Genomic DNA, 21,160 nt, shown 5'->3' on the forward strand with positions numbered 1-21,160 from the left:
CTAAAATAGGATACAAATGTACAGGATAGTAGCTTTACATATGGACACTTGTTCCTCAGAAGTTAAGTTGTCCTCCTTCTCTTTGACGTAAAACACCTTTGAAAGTGGAGTGAGAATCCTTCATCGTGCTTAATTTATGAACTTTTTTTTTTAATTCTTTCATATATTTTTGGAAAAATCAGCTTGTATACTTAAATTAAATCATTAATTTCTTTCCCATTCCCTGGTCTGTAACAATGTAATAGATTGAAAAAGTTAAGTAGGAATACAAATCAGTGTGATCTGAAAAAACATTTAAAAATTTTTTAATAATTTGAATAAGTTGACTATACATTCTGAACCTTTCTAACCTGTTCAACTGCCTGTTATCTGAAACAGTATAAAGTTTTGAGCATCTTGTTGAATGCATGCTCTTCAATTCTTCACCCAGGAGAGGGAGCTGTTAAATTTAAGCAGCGATCTTGCTTTTAAACTATGATGTGATCAACTGCATATTTTGACTTACACGTATTAGGAGATCTTAAATGCTGTCTTTGCTGTCTTGTTTTCGATAATCTAGAAAGCTTTACCGCTATGACTGAATCACGACTAGAGGCTTCAGTGTAAATTTTTATTGTGATTGAATTTGAGTTCCTTTAAAATTTATGACATAACACTTTTATCTTGGACAATGTAATTTTGTCTTAACCATTTTTTTTCCATAGGAAAGTTCAAATTAAAAAGTTGTAAAAAAATAACCAAGCAATTGGAAAAAATCTGTTTTAGCATTCTAATAAAGAATATGTTTTGACTTTTGTTCTATTACAAGATGACTTTTTTTCAATTTATATGATAGAACATAAAAAAAAAGTAGAAGTATAGGAATAAATTCCTTTCTTTTCTGTTATTTCCTCAGTGAAATAATCATATCATTTTCCTGATATTTCTCACTTGCTTAGGGAAATCCCTAAGGGGAATTGTACTATGCAGAGATGAAGTTTTCAAACCCCTATTTTATGGAAATATAAAGGCATATGCCACAGCCAGCAAGAACCATACCACTAGTAAAGATCTACGTACCTAAGTCTGTCAGAAGATAGGCAACCTTTTCATATACCTAGAAGAGAAATACAAGATGGTGTAAGTCTGTTGTGATGTCAAATCCAAAATCAAAGCAAGCATCAAAAGCATAGGTGTCCTGTTGCCCTACAGCATCCACATATCTGGAGAGAGAAGGGAGGGCAATGTCGTAGCTACGTGTGGATTGTTTTGTGTAAAGACTTAATTGAACTACTTTAGCCCCATTCTCTTTATCCATCTAAACGTACAGTAAGCGTATACATTAAATATACAATAAAGATAAATCAAGAGACAGTAGATCAAGAGAGTGTTCAGACATCAACGGTTCTCTTAATGAACAGTTAGATGCCTATTCTCTAACTTCAGGAACAAACCTATGTGATCTAAAAGTAGGCAAAAGCCTTTACGCAATACAATTTTCCTTTGCAGGAATGTGCACACTGGTAAGGATATCAGCCTCCTACAGAAAATTTCCTTACTTGTCTATATATTGACTATCTCCAGTCTTTAATTTAAATGACACGTAGCCCAAAGTAGTTACCAACTCTGAAAAAATATTTCCTTGAGTATTTAATATTAATAGCAAGTTATTTTCAATAACTTTGGTATGTTTGTTCACTTGAATGTACTTTTTATGACTTAGTATTTTCATAGATAATAACAGAAAAAAATACATGGCAGTCTGTTTTGAAGAATGCTTTCTTTTTGCAGCGAGTGCACAATCGCGTTAAAATTAAAAGCCACTGTTTGCTGTGCTATTATTCCTCCTTACCTGGTTGTGCCTGCACAGGAATGGAAAAATGATAAATTATATTGCAGTTGAGTGAATAGAGTTTATATCAATGTACATTGCGCTACCACAGCAAACGCTTAAACTCGTCTTGTTACATGACAGGAAAAGCTTAAACCGAAATCGTGTATCACAGTGATTCTAGGACCGTGCAACACTGATATCACGGCTGCATTTTAAATAAGAAAGGGAAGAATTCAAAGGTATCAATTAAAAAAACAGCAGAAAAAATTCTCAGGCAAGAAAATAAAGTAGTGCCATTTAGAGATGTACTGTAAAAGGTAATGTAAAAACCAGAAATTCAAATGTAGAAAGCAGTAGTCTCTACCACTATGACTTGGTGACATAAGCAAAGGTGTGTAGTGGCAAATTAAGTAGGCATTAGAGGAAAACATTGACAAATACAGTATTAGGAGAGGAAATACCCCTGAAATACTAGCTTCAGGCACTGCTATATGAACAAGCAAGAACACGTATATATCTGATATACGCAGTAACCTGGTTAAAATTACTCTTTTAAATTAATCCCTCCTTTAAAAGAACAGAAGACTTACAACATTGAGTGACATGATGATCATAAAGTTGATACAGACTCCAGTTCCAGATGTTGCAAACTGCCAATATTTCTTGATGAAATACCACTTGAAAGAAGCAAACTGTTCCATGGCTACCAGGCGATACACCACAACTGCAAACACTGCGGTGAGGACCAGGGAAATCTACAGGTAAGTATTTATGAATAGAGATATTAGAACAAAATAAACCATATCTGAAATAATTTCCACTGAATTAGTAAATTAGCAAGTGCTTTAAAGATTGCCATTTGTTTTGGTGAGCAGGCTTTGAGAGAACGAAAATACTGGATTGCTGAATTAAAACATTGCTCTTTTTTCCCAACATTATTGTTCTTTTACAATATCTCTATATCACATCTTCTAAAAGAGAGAGATCCATAAACAAGCAGTATGACTGAGACAATCAGTTTTGCCTATATTATGTAAATCCACTAATCTTAATGAACGCACTCATGACTTGCGTCGCTATTTACATCAGAATAAGATTAAATGTTACAGCAATTCCAATATTATTAAGCTTTACCATGAAGAATATTCCTGAGACAGACACCATCAGTCGACTGAGCTTATCAGGGAAAGGCTGAAAAGGTTCAGGTTTTCCTGTGATGGGATTTACTCTCTCCACTTGGGAATATTTAGCTTCAAACTGGGGGCGCAGCTCCTCCTGGAATGACAAGGTAGATTCCATTTGTTGTACTACTTATTTCATTGAAGTATCACTAATCAGACAAATATGTGCTATAAATAGGAAATTTATATTGATACAAATTCTTTTTTATGATGCTCCAACTCAAATATCCAAGTAATTTGTTCCTTCGAAAATCCTTGGAAACAGTGCCAGAGACCAATAAAGTAAAGAAACCATAAGAGCCTTCCTCACTATGTGAGGGTATTAAAAAGGGTCATAATACTGACTTAAACACTAATTTAAGCAGAAATTGATAAGAAAACTATAAATTATTGCCAGTTATGATGGTGCTTTTTGTGATATGAAACCACTTATTAAAAGTCACCAGCTTGTATCTACGCATCTATGGAAAGCTATAAATCAAGTAATGATAAAGTCTCTATTCACTTAGACTGCATCTGAATCACCAGTATAGTTAAATTAGAGCTATATTCACTAGTGATTAATGAAGTAATAAAATAATTTGATTATTGCTAATGCTGTTAAAGGATAAGTTATGCCTCTCAGAAGGATATAAAGTCTAATTTCTGTCCCTTTGCTTGTCCTGGTCCCGTTTTTAGGCAGGATTAGGAATTTCCAGTACAAAACACCACAGAATAGAAAGGCACCTGGGCTGACAACAGCAGCAGCTCCTGTCCTCTGTATGGGCAGTATTTCCACTCCATTTTTCAAAGGATACTTTTAATACGCGTAGAATTCTATTTGGAATTATGATGCTAATTGCAGAAGGCAAAGTATCCTTGTATAGTCTCAAGTATACTTGTTTGTTCTGCAAGTAGTGTTATAAATAAAATTTTAATTTGAGTGACAAAGTCAGATTACTGGCATACAATATGTAATGATATTTACACTTAAATCACGCTGATAGCAAGATTTACAGGTTTACGTCTGTTTAGTCTTACCTCTTCATCTTCCCAGTCTATGAGGTCCCAGTCATAGGTTAATACAGCTCTCCGTCTTTTCCAAAACTCTAGAAAGACTGTAGCTGTGGAAATCATCAACTGCATTTTAATTATGGAAAAGAAAGAAAAACGCCATGCAGATCTCAAGAAAATCAGCAATATGTAACATGGTAACTGTCATTAGCCACTTCCCTGCTGTTTTCCCCACAGAATCTGAAAACTCTAAGTAACTTCAGGATAATCATTGTTAAAATTGGAACACTATTTTGCAATGTTTATCTAAGAATCTTTTTTTTTTTTTGCTGTCTGCTATATCTGTACAGAGATAGGTACCTGTCAATATGAGATAATGTCATTCCTTTTAGATCTTCATTTTGCTTTTAATTTTATTCAAAACATATATGGTTTAAAATCTTTCCTTAAAAAAACAAGGTTATGCATACACAGTGGTCTCTGTTAATAAAGAGATAAATTATGATCTCATTTTACTCAGTTTGAATCAAGACAACCTCATTTCTTTCGCAGCTATATCAGCTTTATACTGGAGTAGCTTCACTACTAAAATATTACTTTAAACAATTACTTCTTATCTATGTGTGAGATGATAGTCAGATTTTTCACGTGTTTTCGGTGTTTTTAGTGTTTTCAGTAGGTCCTATGAAAAAAATTACAACCAATAAATAAGTCCCAAGTTTCCCAAACACTGTAGTTTGCCACTGAGGGTAAGACACCCTGTTTTGGTGGGATTCCTGACAAAACATGGGATTGTCCAATTGTTCCCCGGAAAACAAATAGGGAGTGAGAAAATCTGCTTCCTTCTGGCAAGCCAGCTTCTCAGAAGAAGGATTTCTAATGCAAATTGAATAGGATGGTCTCACATTTCTACCTTTTTCTGTATTTCTGTATTATGTTTAACATCGTATTGGTTTTGTAGATATCTTATATATAGCTATCATCATTTTATATATATACATATATAGAAACACAGAATCATTAAGGTTGGAAAAGACCTTTAAGATCATCAAGTCCAACCATCAAACCCAACACCACCATGCCCACTAAACCATGTCCCGAAGTGCCACGTCCACATTTTTTTTGAACACCTCCAGTGGTGGTGACTCCACCACCTCCCTGGGCAGCCTGTTCCGATGCTTGACCACTCTCTCAGTAAAGAAATTTTTCGTATTATCTAGTCTCTCTCTCTCTCCCCCCCCGCCTCTGATTTATCTATATACTATATATTAAAGCACAACAACTAGAAATTAGCAGAAGTTCACCATAGCACTACGCATAAATAATTGATGGCTGAATGAAACAGTGGAAGGAACTTGTCCCCGAATATTATTTCTAAGTAGTATGCTCTTTTATTCTTCCAAGCATGGATCTTTTCTTCACCACAGATTTCATTTAAGTTTCGGATGCTCCTAACCAGAACAGCACACAGCTCTCCTATTTAAGCAGCGGTGGGGTTTGCACTTGAGTAATCCAAGGGTGAAACATCCTTTTCTCACGGTCATCGGAAGTGCTATTGCAACCAGTGCAGTGCGAGACTCAGAAATGTTACAGAAGACACCACCTTGCAAGAAAAACCACTTCCCAACACGGGAGGACTCAAGAGCAATGTAAGCCTGTGCTATACACAAAACAAACAATACTTTTCGTATGTGACCAAATAGGTTGGAGAAATACAATACATTCTGCAAAACACAGTGCTGGGTGTTCCTCTGTGTGGCAGGCTGCTCTAGGAAGCACACCCAAGATACCCACTAGCCCCGTGTCAGAAGTGGTAAGTCTGTAATTGCACAAATGAAATAATTCACTTAGTAACACTCAAAGGTAATAGAAATTAAGGAAGTGGCCCAATTATCAGGAATAAAAGAATGAATTTTAAATCCCACTGACTTAAAATACCCGAATCAGAGAAACTGAAACCAAACGACTGAACTAGTGGCTGCCCCTCACCCATGTCCTTACTGAAGAAAAGAATGAGGAAGGGTGGACTACTGAACTATATGGAAGTTTCTAGGACTGGAAACTATTTTAGCTTGTGTAAATATCTGTTCAACTTTTGGAAATAAAATGAGGCAGTTGTGGTCTACAAGTAATACTAGACTGTGGACAAATGTTGTCCTCAGCTGAATATACGCTAATCTTATAATGCCATTTATTACATTCTGTCTGTCTCCTAAGATTTGGGATATCTTACTTAGTCTTTAAATCAAGATTTGTCTCCAAGTTAAGAGTTTTCATGCTTGGGTATAGCATGAATAACAGGCTCTAGCATAATATGAAAAATAATAATACGTGATGTCTTTCACGTTACTTATGTATACAAAGCATTTGTTAATGCAACGATCAAGAAAATCATCCGTTTAGATGAAGCAGGCGAGGCCCAATTCCTAACTATACCTGCTAACTAAAGCACCTTTTCTAGACTCACCCGAGCTCTTAAAAAATGCTGCAATACTCCCTTTCACACAGTAGAACAGAATTCAAGGTAATTTTGCTGTGCTACAAGGCTACTTAGAAAATAGCGTCAAAAGCTAGAAGTATATGAAAAAAAAGGATGTTGGAAAAAAAATTTCACAAAACTTCCCTTGTGGTGTAAACTTCTAGTCTAATGACAGCAAAAATACATCAGAACTTTGAAATGCAAGCATTTGTCCAGTTCTACAGAAAGCCTGGATCCTTCCCTCTCTGGTGGCTCCCCACGCAGTCGAGCCCCTCCAGTCCCCGCTGCCACGCACTTCCAACCGACTCATCTCTCAGCCTGATCTCCCAGCTCTGAGAATGCTAAGCCTTTACTTTTACCAATTACCTCTGTAGAAAAACCAGACATACAATAGATGACTAATCCAACTATTTGAACATCAAGATGAGAACATCCATGTTCTGACATTGCTTTGACGTGGCAGCTTCTTTCTGCCCAATTCTGCCGCTCAAGAGCTCTGGATAGTTTAGAGTTTAAAGGGTCACACACAAGCCTTTGGTTTCCTGCAGAAAACATTATCTGGTGCCTCCCCTGCTTTTCCCCAGGTACGTTGCTTCCCATTTTATAGCTCCAGTTGCCATTCTGAACTTTAAATCCCGTAATATATGCTGTACTTGCCTTTTTTTTGGTCCAGCATTTTGGTACAGACCCACTCATTTAGGGATTTGTTACTCAGTGCTCTGCAATACAGTCTGCAGTTCTGCCCATTTGTACACTCCCAAAGGTTTCTTTTAATTCTTATTTTAAGTTACTTTACGTTTCCTGCCCTTACACTGCCTGGCAGCAAAGGATGTGATTCACAGAATCACAGAAACACTAGATTGGAAAGGACCTTCAAGATCATCAAGTCCAACCATTAATCCAACGCCACCGTGTCCCCTAAACCATGTCTTGAAGTGCCATATCCACACGTTTTTTGAACACTTAAAGAAGAAGAAGAACTAAAGTCGCTAAGCATGTGCTTTACACAGTTCTTAATCTTTCAGAAGACAAGTAGTGTTATGCTGGATGGTTAAGACAGACAGGAAGCACTGGTTGTGTGTTGATACAATCTTAAGTAAAACAAAAATTTGACATTCTCAAGAAGAAAAGATGAATGTCTGCTGTTAAATGCTATGGAAGGAAAGAAGAGAGCAGGAAAGAAAGAAACCCAAAGAAACCCAAGAACCCAATGCTATTATGTGCGCATATGTTCCGAATATTTTCTAAGAGTCACTGTGTCAAAATGAACGGTGTGTTTATTCCCCAAAACGTTATTGCAAAGAGGATTTTCAGTTAGGAGCTGGGGGACTGTCTCCACTGCCTCTCCGCAGAGTTTGGCCCTAGCCAGCCAGGCCCCTTCTGAATACTCCGCTCAATTACTTCTTCAGTTCCACTCAGCTGGACTCCTTTACAGCAAAGCTACGCAGTAAAACCAGTCCTACCGATTCGGTACTGCACCTACTACTGAGACACGCTCTTCAGAACTGAAGCTGCCTCTTACTAAACAGCGGCTATAGCTGCATGACGGCTTAGTCTCGCCTCCTGCTGCGGGAGCACCCCGAGCCGCCTTGCCTCCACCCGGCCACAGCCCCGAATCCGTCCACAGGGGCTCGCTGGGGAGCTTCTGCCTCCCAGGAACAGCGGGCAGCACCCAGCGCCAGCATCCCGGCGCCGCGCTCAGCCGAGAACCGAGTCGCTAACAGAGCAGCACCTTCCATTAGGTGCGAGGTCACTCAGGTACAGTTTTTACTGTTCCTAACGGATGAATTAAACCGCTAACAAACGAGAGCGAGCGAGCACACCTTCCCAAGCTCGATGCTGAGGCACTGCAGCTGTATGACTTTCATACCACTCTGCTAGATACAGGTGAACAGCCTACATATTTAAGGTATTGCTGCTTTCAAATATTATGTCTTTATTAAAACTACCTTTCCTTTTAAAAACTATCAGGCTTCTCAGCACCACAACGTGCGCGTGCCGGTGCGAAGTACACCGCTGGCCCTGGCGTACCCCTCGTCATTGGGTTAACGCTGCATAAGATCCAGATTTGGACACACATTCGTGGTGCTTGTTTTCAGATCTCAAGCTGGGCAACCTGTTAGATGCATGTCCGCCCAGACTCGGCGATAAACGCGAGTTGCAAGGTGGCTGATACACGCCGTAGAGAATGCTAGATGCCAAAGAAAACCAAACCCACAGTATCAGATTCTGTCGTCCGTCCTCTCACAGACCACCCCACCTCATGCCACACAAATAATTTACATCCCCAAAAAGGGGTATTAGAAGGGGTAGAACTTGATCCATTTCACAGAAAACCTTCCGTTTGTCCGCTGCAGTATTTTCAAGAAAACACCACTAGTTCTTTTCAAGGATAAGTTACGAAAGAGTATTTGCATTTGATTCCTTAAAAATTTGAAGTGGCAACAGATAACAACGTCATGGCATTCCACTCAAACACTCACACAGTACTGAAACGTTTCTGAGTCGCTCTTCATCACATACCAGCCTAGAATAAATATACATAAAGAATTAAAGAATAAATAAAAAATCACAGGTTGACTAGATCAGTATATTAAGTTATATATGATATACTTGACTTCCTCAGTCTTACTATTGTTTATTTAAGACCTAAAGTGAGTAGTAAGAGTTGTAACATTCAGATCCTTAGCTGGTTATGCCTTCGAAGTAAAAATCAATGACGTCTGATAAATTCTGAAAAATTGGATTTAGAGTGTTACCTTAAATTATTGCAACCGTGAACATACTTGGCGATAGGATCAGGCCCGTTTCTAGCAGCATGTTTTTCTTAACAGAAAAATTTTGCTGCTTTATTTTGTAGAAGACACGCTTCTTCCAGTTCCCATCTCACAAAGTGCACTGTAGGAAAGGCTGCGATGATAAGTAGCTATCTTTTGTTAAATTACTAGTTGCACAGTACACAGGACAATAGTTTCTATAGTTTACAGAAAACAGTCACCCTTTGAAATACCAGTTCGAAGACTTTCAAAGGGTTAAGCAATAAGCAGCGCCTACCACTTCAGCATAAATACTGCAATTTCTGCGGACTCTGTAATGACAGGGCTCGGTCATGACAGCAGCGAAGTCAGTCAGGCTGGTTCCCAGACGAAGGGGTGCCCCACCTCACCTCGCCCGTACGGCGCGTTCCCGCGCGTTCCCGGCGTCACGCTGCCACCTTTATTGTACCTGCGCTCCCTCGTCCCACCAGACTAATTGCACTCTGGCCCGTCGCAGTATTTCAACAGGTTCCTGCATATGTTGTAGAGCTCAAAGGTAAGTCTGATGGGTTTTCTTATGCTTATTCGTGCATCTGATTAATAATCACAGTGTTCTTTTACCTAGCGTTCAGGAAGGCAATTGGTGCTGTCCTAGCAAAATGCTACTTGGATTGTGTTTCTGACAAAATAATTGGAAAAAACCCACCCGGTTTTGCGATTCAAACGTTAAAGCAGAGAAGTAGCACCCATAAACAATGACAGTATTTCACTCAAATTCATGCTTTTCTTTAGTGGGTACTTGTGCTCCTTATCAAGCAAGTATAGAATTTCTCTCGGAGGCAGTTCGGAGCACGTTTTAAATGCTGGGGGGGTGGTGGTGGTGAAGTAACCTGCCTATCCTACTGTATGCCAAATTTCTGTAAGGAAAGGTACTGCTACATTGTTGTTGCTTCTGCTGAGTTTAGTTATACCAAAAACGAACAGGAAATACACACTAAGGAGCCTTGGCCAGTGCACTTATACATGTCAGGTTGCTAGCTAGTAACAGGGGGAAAAAATTCAATTCAGTACGGCATCCAATTCATATATATATTCTGCTTTATAATTCACTTTTTAGTGATCCGATAATTATGAATTATTTTTTCAGTGCAAAAATTAACATACATTTAAGCTTGAAAATTTAATATTCATTGCTCATTAAATTTACAAGTAGCTCATCCTTGGAGAGCAATCTGAATTTTAGAGCAAAGAGCCATGCGAGCAAAAATCCGACACGTTTCTGGGACCATCATTTGCTATTATTTCTTTCTGAATTCTAGAAGATAAATTCTCTCTATCTCGCTTTGTATTTTTTCTGTCTGTTTTTAGATCACTGATGTAAAGGTAAAAATAATCTGCTTTATGAGGCTTAGAAAGCACAGTAGGTGTGAAAGCTCCGTAAATATGAACATGGTGCTCCAGACCACAAGAAACAAAGAAGTGCCATTAATACTTTGCTCATCATGTCAGCATTTACCACATAAATTAAAGTACTTTCTAATCACTGCTGTAAGGGAGGGAAGGGAGGTGCAAGGTTCAATTTATTGACATGCAATAGAATGTCCTTTGAACTTATAGTTCCGAAGATTGTATTATCTACCCGTAAGAAGAAGTTGAGATGATTATTTGCTTGACAGCTGCAGAGGTTTTGCAGACATGACACCTATCCCTGGCAAGTCCTGGGTTGTGTTCAGGAAACGCATGTTGCAATTACTTTATCATGCAAAAAATAGCTATTTTTAACCACTTAATATACCACCGGATATACATTTATACGAAAACCACCATATAAGAATTTATTAGGACTTTTTTTCTGTGTTGCAGAACTATCCAGCGCAAATCTGAGCAGTTTACGGAAAACACAAAGCCAGATGCAGTATCAATGCAACCTTCATGGCAAAGTCCATAGACCCAGGGCAGGTTGATTTGAACGGGACCAGGGCTTCACCTGGAGTGTAGGTGTGCAGATGTACGTACGCTAGTAGCTTCCTATCGAACACTTTCTGCTGTAAAGCAACTTTAGTCTTTATCGATGACAGAACCAGGAGCAGCCTTGCACAGGCCAGCTCCTAAAGGCTGCTCAAAGGGAGGAGGCTGTGGGAAGTTCAGAGTAAACCCCCCCAGAAATGTGCAAGAGTGGGTATCAAGTCCTCAGCACCTCTGCAGATCTCTTGCAACCGGGCTGCGCATTTTCCAGTATAGACACAGTCAGTGCGTACTCAGGTTCACACTGGAGGGTCATTTTTACGGGAAATTGCACTCGCATCTTGCTGAATTCTTTGACTAAGGGCCACTACATCTCTTCATAAGGCCATACACCGAAGGGGAAATTTTAGCCTTCCCCTTTTTGGAGTTGGCTTTTTTTTTGTTACCCAGCTGTCATAGGCCTCAGATGAAATTTGGCTCCAGCAGCACAGAAACAAATGCAGAGTGCAAAATCCACCGAAGAAACACAGTGGTGACCATCCTGTGCAAAAACCTATTTCTTCACGCTAAAAAAAGGTAGAGCTAATCTAGGTAACTGAACTGCAGCCTAATCCCATACTGATGCTCCTACTCATGACAGGCTATGCCTGCTGCACCGATTTCCACTGAGCTTGTACTGAGTAACCTGAATACCAGTGAATCAAAAAAGCGAGAGCTTTTTTTTTTAATTAATAATCTGTTCATACCCTCCTTAAACACTTACTTGACCAGTTATTTTAAGGCTTGGGCTCTTCTGCAAGCTTGGCTAATGTATAGCACTTCTGTTTTACTGCAATAGCACTATTTGCACATTAAGCTCTAAAGGCAACGAGTACCTTTGAAGAACTTCAGTGTTTTTCTAAACTGCATGAACACTAATGTTGCACTAGAAAAAGAAGAGTTAATTATTACCCACAAGAGGATTTCCAGGAAGCAGTTCAGCACAGCCTGAGAACTACAGTACACAACTTTCCAAGCAAGGAGGTTTCTTCTCTGTGGTCCGCCACAAAGAAGATTACACAACTAAGCCAATCAGAAAAAATGACAAAGAATTTGTTCAGCAAGGATATCAACTCCTTTGTACACTGCTCTGCGAAATAAAATTGCAGTTAAAGTGAAATGAATGTAATTTCCCTACGTAGTTTAGTTATGCTGACAGGATAATGAGCTATATGACCAAACCCACTTTGTTCACCAATACGACTATTGATACCAGAAGGAAAGACCATGCCACTGAATTAAAACAATAATACTGTTAAAATTAAAGCACACGTTTGAAAGCTCTGTAAAATACAACAGGTTTTTTTCTTCACTGTTGCGCAGTTATTAGCACTAAGAAATTAAAATGTAATATTCAGATTGCAGAGCACTTCATAGTCATCCGAAGGCCTGTCATTCAAAATGTACATATAACTGGAGCTGATAACTGAACACCAGAGGGGTTTTCTTTGGCTTGCTTGTTTGAGGCCAAAGGGGTTGTTCTGAGTTTGACTGACACTCAAGCAGAAGTTCTCTCTTTTATTTTTTGCTAAATAAGTTACAAATGTTTTCCAAGCACAGGTCCTTCCCACCACGTAACTGACCTTAACCTGGGTAATAAGCAGTGTGGAGAAATGGAACATATGTTAAAAAGCAGATTAAATGGCATTTTATAAATACACATTCATTTCAATAACGGTACCACCTTTTAACCGCAAAAGAAGTAAGAATAAAGCCAAAATGAGATATCTTGACATGATATTTAATTACCATCTAACCCATTGATATAACATTACCCGTAGCTGACTGCTCTCTGCGGTCATATGAATGAGGTTGAATATGAAAGAAATAGTTACTTTTTCCAGGTGTGTATCCCCCTTCTTCAGATGGTAAAGTACCCACGTACAGGGACACCTAATTAATTAACGATGCTGAAGATGTAAGTTATTGTACTTTTTATCGTGCTGTCACATGCAGTTAAAAACCGCATGATCTCAACCTGTCTCATTTGTCGAAAAAACACACACATCCTCCTCAATTTAGCATTTGACAAACGAATGCGTAATATACAACTTCCAGTTTCCTGTAGGAAAAGAAGTTTCCACACAAATTCAGCATCGTCCATAACCCCTGGACTGATTTAGTTTTCAACTTGCTCCTGGCAGCGTTCGTTGGACACTCGCTGCTCAGGGTCACAAAACATTATCCATCAACTCTCAGGGCTAACTGTAACAATTATATTTCTTCACAACGGAGCCCAACTCTTTAACATGCTCTTGGAGCTGCTGCCTGCCCAGAAAACGTTGCCTTGAGCGTGCCATCCAAACACATACCATTACCTCATTCTAGAGCAAAGTCGTTTTGAATTATTCCCCTCCGAGTATGAGGCCCGTTTACAGAACCATGGAATTTTCTTGTGCAAAAAGCTTTTCTTGATCATCGATATTGTTTTAGGTCATTCTTTATGTCATTAACATTCAGGGACGTAAAGTTTTCAGCATCAACAAGTGGTAAACTAGTGAGATTTCCATAGTATAACACTAATTTTTTTTTACCAGCTTATTTAGCTCTTAACGGAGTAGCTTTGTCTTGCAAAACAAAATAATACAGAAAATTTCTTTCAGGTTCTCTATATAATAAAACAAACTCTGAAGTGAACACCATGCAACCCTCCTGTGGAATGATTTTCATTTTTCTGCTTCTAAGGCCGCAATGGAACAAAAGCGATACCGAGGGCAGCAAAGTAAATCAAAAAAATAATGGAAAAAGCTCAGTTACAGATAACAATCCGTCTACAGCGCAACCACCTTCACAGACACTTGTTCTGCCTATGACTACTACCATAAATTCTTCTATTGACAGCCATGGTGCACCAACAACTGCCAATGCCAAAGAAAAAGTAATGAACAGAGCGGAGATGAGCAGTCGGCCAAACAGCAAACCCCCGAGGTCCACTGATGGCACCGCTTTATCTTCAAGTGTCACTATGGTATCAACAGGTGGAATAAATAACTCTACCACACACTTCAACAGAATCCCAATGTCTTTAGCGACATTAACAACAATGGGTGACTTTTCTGGAGTCACCAAAAGTGCTGCAGCTACTTCTCCTTCCACAGCGACAGCAAGTAACTCCACAGTCACCTATAGTACCCCATCGGCTGCGTCGCTCCCCAGCGATAACGCTTCAGCCAACCCCACCACGTTGCTCCCCACAGATGTCACTCTGACATCACCCACAGTGAAGCAGTACAGTCCTACACCGAACTTCAACCCCTTTCAGCAGACAACAGAGCTGAATTATAATTTCAGCAGCCCTTCTGCTGCACCATCTAATTCAAAAGATGCCAGTGAAGGTAAGTATCTAACTGAAGTCCAACTGGTTTAATAAAATCAGAATGCTGAAGTAAAACCTTTTTATTCATTGAACAGGAGGCTTTGTAAGATGTGTGAATTAACAGATGCCCTAGTACAGACTAAAACTTAAACTCACCCAAAGTCAAAAAATATTTTAAAATATTATTTGCTGTTTACTTAATTGTTTAACACTTCCAAGAGTGGGGGAACCTAACAACAGGTACTGCCCATTTGCACTTCAGTGGACCTTCAGAGCAGGTGTGTAAAGATAACATCTAAAACGTGTAGCACATCAACTTATTTAAGTTCCGAAACTTTTGTGACCAAAGATGACTTCTTATATATGCTTCCAAAGGAATTACTCATTGTGCATTTAATTATCAAGTTGAGTATGCGTGGGAAAACAATGGAGCATAAAACTGTTATGGCACTTTTCTATCCCGCTGCTCCGAATCAGGTCTTCAGGAAAAGAAAAGGAAAGATTAGAAGATACAGTATTTTTTTGCCATTAATTAGCTTTCAAGCTTTTAACACAGGACTGAAAGGCTTATCCATCATATCCAGTAGAATACAGTTTGTACTAAGAATTGAAGGAGCATCAGACTTTCATGTTTCCCATCATAGTTCTAATAATTACAATGTACCCAATTTTTAGATAACATGACTGAAAAGGAAGGGGGGTGGGAGAGCAAGTTCAGTTCCAAGAAAAACAGAATACTTTGAAGAAAAGTTTTATGAAATCTGAGGAAAATCTCGGAGGAATGCAGTTATTCTCCTAACTGAACAGGTGCGGAAAGCATTACTGGATTTCTTACCTCGCATTCTCAAAAACTGGTACTATAAAACTTAATCACGTGAAATTCAGAGGCTGCAGTTCTAACTGCTGGCTTAAATACTTACAAAGAATTGGACTGAGAGAGTGATTGCTGCTTATTTCTTTAAACAAAAGGATAGTGGTTGATTCTGTAATTAAACATGGAATCTTTTTATTTGAATAAAAATTCATTTAGCCTTTTTTTTTTTTTTTAACCCCAGTTATTCCTTTGAAAGTCAAGGATGGAGATGTCTCTCTTCTTTTACAAAGGCAGAGAGTTTCTGCAGAGAGGCTGGTTTAGTCATGGTCTGCAAAGTGTTTCAGAGCCTTGGTGAAAAGTCTCACTCCACAAAGCCCTAAACTGCTATAAAGCAGGAGCGAAGTACCTGATCTTACAGATTTAGTACTTTCATTCAACTGTCTCTTCTTTCTTTCTTTCTCTCCTAGACAAAACCAAAAAAGAAGGAGTAATAGTTGGTGCCACTGTAGGAGCCATTTTGGGATCTATATTAATTGGCCTGACTGGATATTTTATATGTGGTAAGAAAAGGTCTGAGTCATTTTCCCACAGACGGCTATATGATGATACAAGGAATGACCCAGGTAAGGAGCAGCACAAGTGTTTTGCCTAAGAACATTTGCTATTTCTGCACAGAGCTGCTTAGGTAGTCTGGTCTTATTCAATTATTAGGAATTACATCACCGACTCCAGTCAAACTAGTTTTCAACTGACAGTACTTTATTGTCTTTAAGTTTTAACTTAACCAATACTCCCCTTAACTCTGTGACTCCTCTTTACGAGTTATTTTTTGAACCTCTGAAATATCAGGAAATACGTATCTAGTATCAGTGAACCCATTCAAAGAATTGCAGGTGAGCTCAAAACTACAGCTCAAAAGCTCTCCCAAACTTTGATTAACTGAAAAAGGCTAGACTCCTTACTCATCCAACTTCAATTACAGAATGAAGGATGAGGCTATATCTGGTTTTAGGAGTAAAAATATTTTTAAGAGATTTAAAAAGAAGATTGCTTTTGTCTTCTCCATAAATATGCATAAACTTGTATTAAAGTGTAATCACACAGTCTTCAAACATTTATATCATGTTCCTGGACTTTATTTTTAAATGTTCAAACAAACACTGAGAGGCTAAGCGCCATTTTTTCCTCATATAAAATCAAATCAAAATAAAACTCTGGCAATACACCCTGTTGGCCTAAATGCAAGAGCTGAAAGCTGCCAGAAGGTCAGATTAGGAACTAGCTTTGAAAGTCAACCACCCATGTAGTGCTGAACGGGTGTTGCTGGGAGGACACATGTTATCTTCAGAAGATCGTGAATCAGGGCGTTCCTCTTTTGCAACCCCACACCTAAGGAAGAGGTTAACTGGACTCCGCTGGGAGGGACTGCTGAACTAAACGGTGAGGTACCCAGTGTACGGGATAAGAATCTTTCAAGCAACATATAAAAAATAATTACATTCTCCTTTCAGTTCTCCACTTAGACAACTCACTTGGACCATACGATACGAGTTTTGGATGTGTGTCCAATGACAAAACCAGCCCAGGAGACAAGGCAGAGGAAGACAACGCAGGGTGCCCACCTGATGACATTCCTATGGCTGACATGACACCATCCCACCCTCCCCTGTAGTGTTTGCTTCAGATTATAGCCTCACCTGTTATCTACACGCTTTCTTTTTTTCCAAAATTACCTGGCAGCTGTTATCTTACAGCTATTACTGTGCAAACGTTTTGGAAATGTTTTGGAAAAGTTTTGGAAAGCAAGAGGAAAATCACAAGGTACATTGATACGCAACAGGCAGGGCCCACCAGCAGAGCATCATTCTTCTACTTTGTAATTAAATAATCAACTTATGATTTTCCTGGGAGGATATACTAGCTTTCTCATAAATACCATAGACAAACAGCACACAGGTAAAATTCTGCCGTGTGTAACTTTGGTCAAGAATGCAGTCATTGTGACAGAGCAAGATTTGACTAGGATTGCAATGATATTTTAGCATCGATACAAAAAAACCCCAAATTTAACTACCTTGAGGTGAAACTATTCTGTGCAAATATCATTTCTACCTGATCAATGACTCCGGGTATTATTTTCCCCACTCTACATTTGTACCTTACTCAGCGAGTATGACAAAAAGAATTAGATTTACTTGGATTACTTAGAGGTTGAAGTTTGCTGTGGAGAAGGGAACTACTGAGTAACACGGACTACATTTAGCCTTTGACTATTATGACAGAGAGTTAAAATCACTATCAAAGCCAAAAACAGAAGACAAGCTTCTATTCCTCTGTCAAACCTATCTGTTTGCATTGCAGACTAGATCTGTAGAAATGCTGTAAAACGTTTTGGTACAGGTTGGGTAAAAGAAATACTTATCTTGACATGAAAGAAAAGGAATTATTTCTGTCATGTATATAGACATCCTAAAAAGCATGATCCAGTTCTGTTGAGCTAAAGAATAAAACTATGGGAATATAATGCAAATTGTTGCATAGTTTACCTGTTTGCAATTACCAGGAATGTTTAAATAAAGAACATGAAAAAGACACAACTGTAAAGGCATAGAATAAGCAAAATAAAGCGCAGAGAAAATAACTACTCACATGGGATATACGCTTGTTACTATGACTCTGTTAAAATGCGTTATTTAGTGTGGAGACTGTGGATCATGTCGATGGGGTTCTCTCACTAACGGGCCATGAATGTTGCCCTGCCAGTTTATTTGATATGTGAGTAAATTACATGCAGGCACACACCACAGAGAGAAACGATGGCAATCACACTGCAGATGAGTAAAACAGGTATTTATTTCAAAGTTTTTAAAAGATTAAAGAATTGAGTGTATACGTGCAGTGTTGCCATTCCTACAGGGTTCAGTCATGAAATCAGCACGTTTCCATCTAAACCAGAATCTGATTTCTAACACTGTACCCAGCGTGTTGGATAGCAGGCTGAAAATCTGAGACACCTTCACCTGTATCATGTGAGTATCACTCTGCTGCTCCAAATCAAGAAAAAGGCAATGTTCTCTCTCAACGGAGAACTCGACGACAGAGATGAAGAGATTCTAAGAAGCTCCCAGCGTTGTCTAATGTATTGGTAACCATATAACCAAGTGCAATGTATTTTAGGAACTTATGAAATCAATTGTTAGTAATTGCAAGGCTGCAACAGCAAGATTAGGAGCCAGTGAAGAAATATCACTGAGGCAAGCAATCAAAGTGTACCTTTCAGCTATGTTTCCTTCGTGGTAATTTTTACAACCCAATTATGAGTTTTGTGTGCATACGCTCACGCTTTCATCTTTGCTGTTGTTTGTATATTGCTTTTTGTTTTTACCAGGCCTCTCAAATTTGTGACATTTGTTCATCCTTCACTTTGTTAGAATCGTTAATGCTTACTTATACGTATTACCCAAATAAAGCTGTTGTGTACCATTTGACTCTAAAAGTGTAAAGCTCTGGCTTGAATTCAGACAGTTGTATGTATGTGAACTGGTGTTATTTTCTCAGGGTTTACATAGACAAACATTTACATTGGTAAAATTAATTATCCGTCTTCCCAATAGCAGTCTTCCCACCTTTCTAGCAGCAAAATACTATAGCTCCAGTGAAAGCTAATTCCGTCAAGCATTTCATGCTGGAAACATTCCATCTGTCTGCATGGCATTTTTCCACTGACCTTCAAAGAGAAGGAAGACTGTTCTAGGAAACCCCTGTTCAACAGTGGCCTCTGTGGATATCACCCTGCTCGGCTTTGTGCCCCATGACATGATATGTGTGTGAACATAACGAGATATTCAGACTGAGAATTTGAATATAAATAGTTAAATTGCTGTAAGCACTTACCATCAAATCTTTCTTATACGTCCCTGTAATTACCTCCCGCAAAAACATTCTCTTTTATTCTATAAGAGTTCTCTACAATATGTGATTTTTATATTGACTCCAGATCAGTAAATTAACCTACCCGTTTACCTCTAAAAAGACTTCTGCCTGCATGATATAAAATTCAGGCTTAAAGACATTTAAGATGCTAAACACAGACATTAAATTAACAATAAAAGGTATTAATTTCATCCACTACTAGCACAGAAATTGAAGTTGATGAAAACAAGAAAAAAAAAGTTTGTGACACAAAATCATAATCCTTCTTTAAATTTTAGCAAGAGCTATAATCTCCCTTTACCCAGTGATCCTACAAAAGTGTCAGGTGAACTAACGAGTACAAAACAAATAAAAATGTACTTACCCCAAATTGCCATGAAAATAGCAAAGAAGACAGTCCCTCCGTTATCAAACAAATGTGTAACCTGAATAGAAAATACATACATTAGGAACAAATAATACTGGCACCTTGTCTTTTGCCCCAAAGAATCCCAGAGTACAGAACTGGTGGCAGAAACCAAAAGCTCAGCATTCTAATAAGAAGTCCTACTTGAACGTTTCTTCTATCAAGGTTTGTCCGCCTTTCGGTATAACTTGAACTCTGCTTTTCCAGGCTGTCACTTCATGCACCTCCAGTCTATTTGTTTCACAGACACTAAGAGCTGCTCTGTCCGTGTCCGGACAGGCCAAAAATTCCTCCAGAGTTCTTCTCATGTGCTGGGTCAAATTTAACCTCAACGTTTCCTATTTGAGGGTTTTAGAAGCTTAAATAACGTCTGTCTTTTCACTTTTCTTCCTCTGTATATTACTTAGTTAATGTCTGTCTGGATTCCATTTTCTTCTTCTCCCAAGCTATCTTCCAATTTCTCTGCAGTTAAGAGTAGTATGCATTTCTTTGTACCCAGCCATCTCAGCCTCCCAAATTGTTTATATATTCTCCTTAAAACGCTAGTGCCCCTAAACACCAACAGGAATTAAATAAATTCTAAAAACAGCCCCACCCCCAAATATAATTCTAAATTGTGCACTTAATTTCTCCTCATGAATGCTCTCCTTTGTCAGATTTATCCCTTACCTTACTTTTTGTTATAAGATTTTTCAGGCAGAACAGATATTCTGCTGCAAAGTCCAAGGCTTACCGACAGAAAATAAGTAATAATTAGTTTTTGCATGCCTATGGATCACTAAGCAAGTAGGTGAATTTGATGTCTCATGTATTATGAAAACATCACAATTTGTAGAACAAAAATTCAGAATTTCTAATATTTAAGCCATAATATGAAAAAGTATTTAGGAAATGGGAATTAAGATCAATGTACTTTCAATAGATTTAAGGTTGCCAAGTTACAGCAATGTAATTTATCCAGGGATAACAGGCCTACATTTCTTCTAATGAAAGGTAGTTTAAGATGTTGCTGAGCATTAGTAAGCAAAGCACAGGTTTCAAATTCCTATTTGGAAAAAAAAGCACAAAGCATTATAAAACAATAGAGCAAACCAACTTATCATCAACAGGCATATGCTAGAAAGAGGATCTGAAGAGAGAGGAAAAAGAAATCAAAAAGTGCTACAACTGGCTTTGGTATGTGTCATCCTAAATCATCCAGAAAATTCACGGTGATTTCGCACTCTTCGAAATAAGAAGAGAACGTCTTGAAATAGAATATTCTTGAAAAGACTTTACCTTCACTGGCATTGGGTCTGTTGCTTACTTAAAGACCCATTTTTAAGCTTTTATCATGAAATGAAACCTGTCCTTATGCCAACGGAAGGGCACAGGTAACCAGGTTCAGTTTGCTGGACTGTGACCTTCTCTACATCTGAGGCCAGCGGGAATATTCTGTACACGACGTACCGGGACGCTGGGGCTG

General features: G+C 38.5%; 2 protein-coding genes across 3 annotated transcripts in view; one reads left to right on the forward strand and one right to left on the reverse strand.

Moving 5' to 3' along the window:
• Positions 1–21,160, reverse strand: part of ANO3 (anoctamin 3) — a gene marked incomplete at both ends in the record, with an annotated part of 202,382 nt that overhangs the window by 10,509 nt on the left and 170,713 nt on the right. For both annotated transcript variants that reach the window (XM_082001050.1, XM_082001051.1), the window contains 5 exons: positions 1,060–1,096; positions 2,404–2,568; positions 2,948–3,088; positions 4,015–4,097; positions 19,654–19,714. In XM_082001050.1, the coding sequence (XP_081857176.1) occupies positions 1,060–1,096; positions 2,404–2,568; positions 2,948–3,088; positions 4,015–4,097; positions 19,654–19,714 (487 nt within the window). The remainder of the gene's footprint in view (positions 1–1,059; positions 1,097–2,403; positions 2,569–2,947; positions 3,089–4,014; positions 4,098–19,653; positions 19,715–21,160) is intronic.
• On the forward strand, positions 13,868–17,028 carry MUC15 (mucin 15, cell surface associated; the record flags this gene model as incomplete). The annotated part of the gene is made up of 3 exons (XM_082000943.1): positions 13,868–14,561; positions 15,824–15,979; positions 16,868–17,028. The coding sequence occupies 3 exons, from the start codon at positions 13,868–13,870 to the stop codon at positions 17,026–17,028; spliced, it is 1,011 nt and encodes a 336-aa protein (XP_081857069.1).

The sequence above is a fragment of the Phaethon aethereus genome (genome assembly GCF_964289735.1).
Source record: "Phaethon aethereus genome assembly, chromosome: 5".
Taxonomy (NCBI): Eukaryota; Metazoa; Chordata; class Aves; order Phaethontiformes; family Phaethontidae; genus Phaethon; species Phaethon aethereus.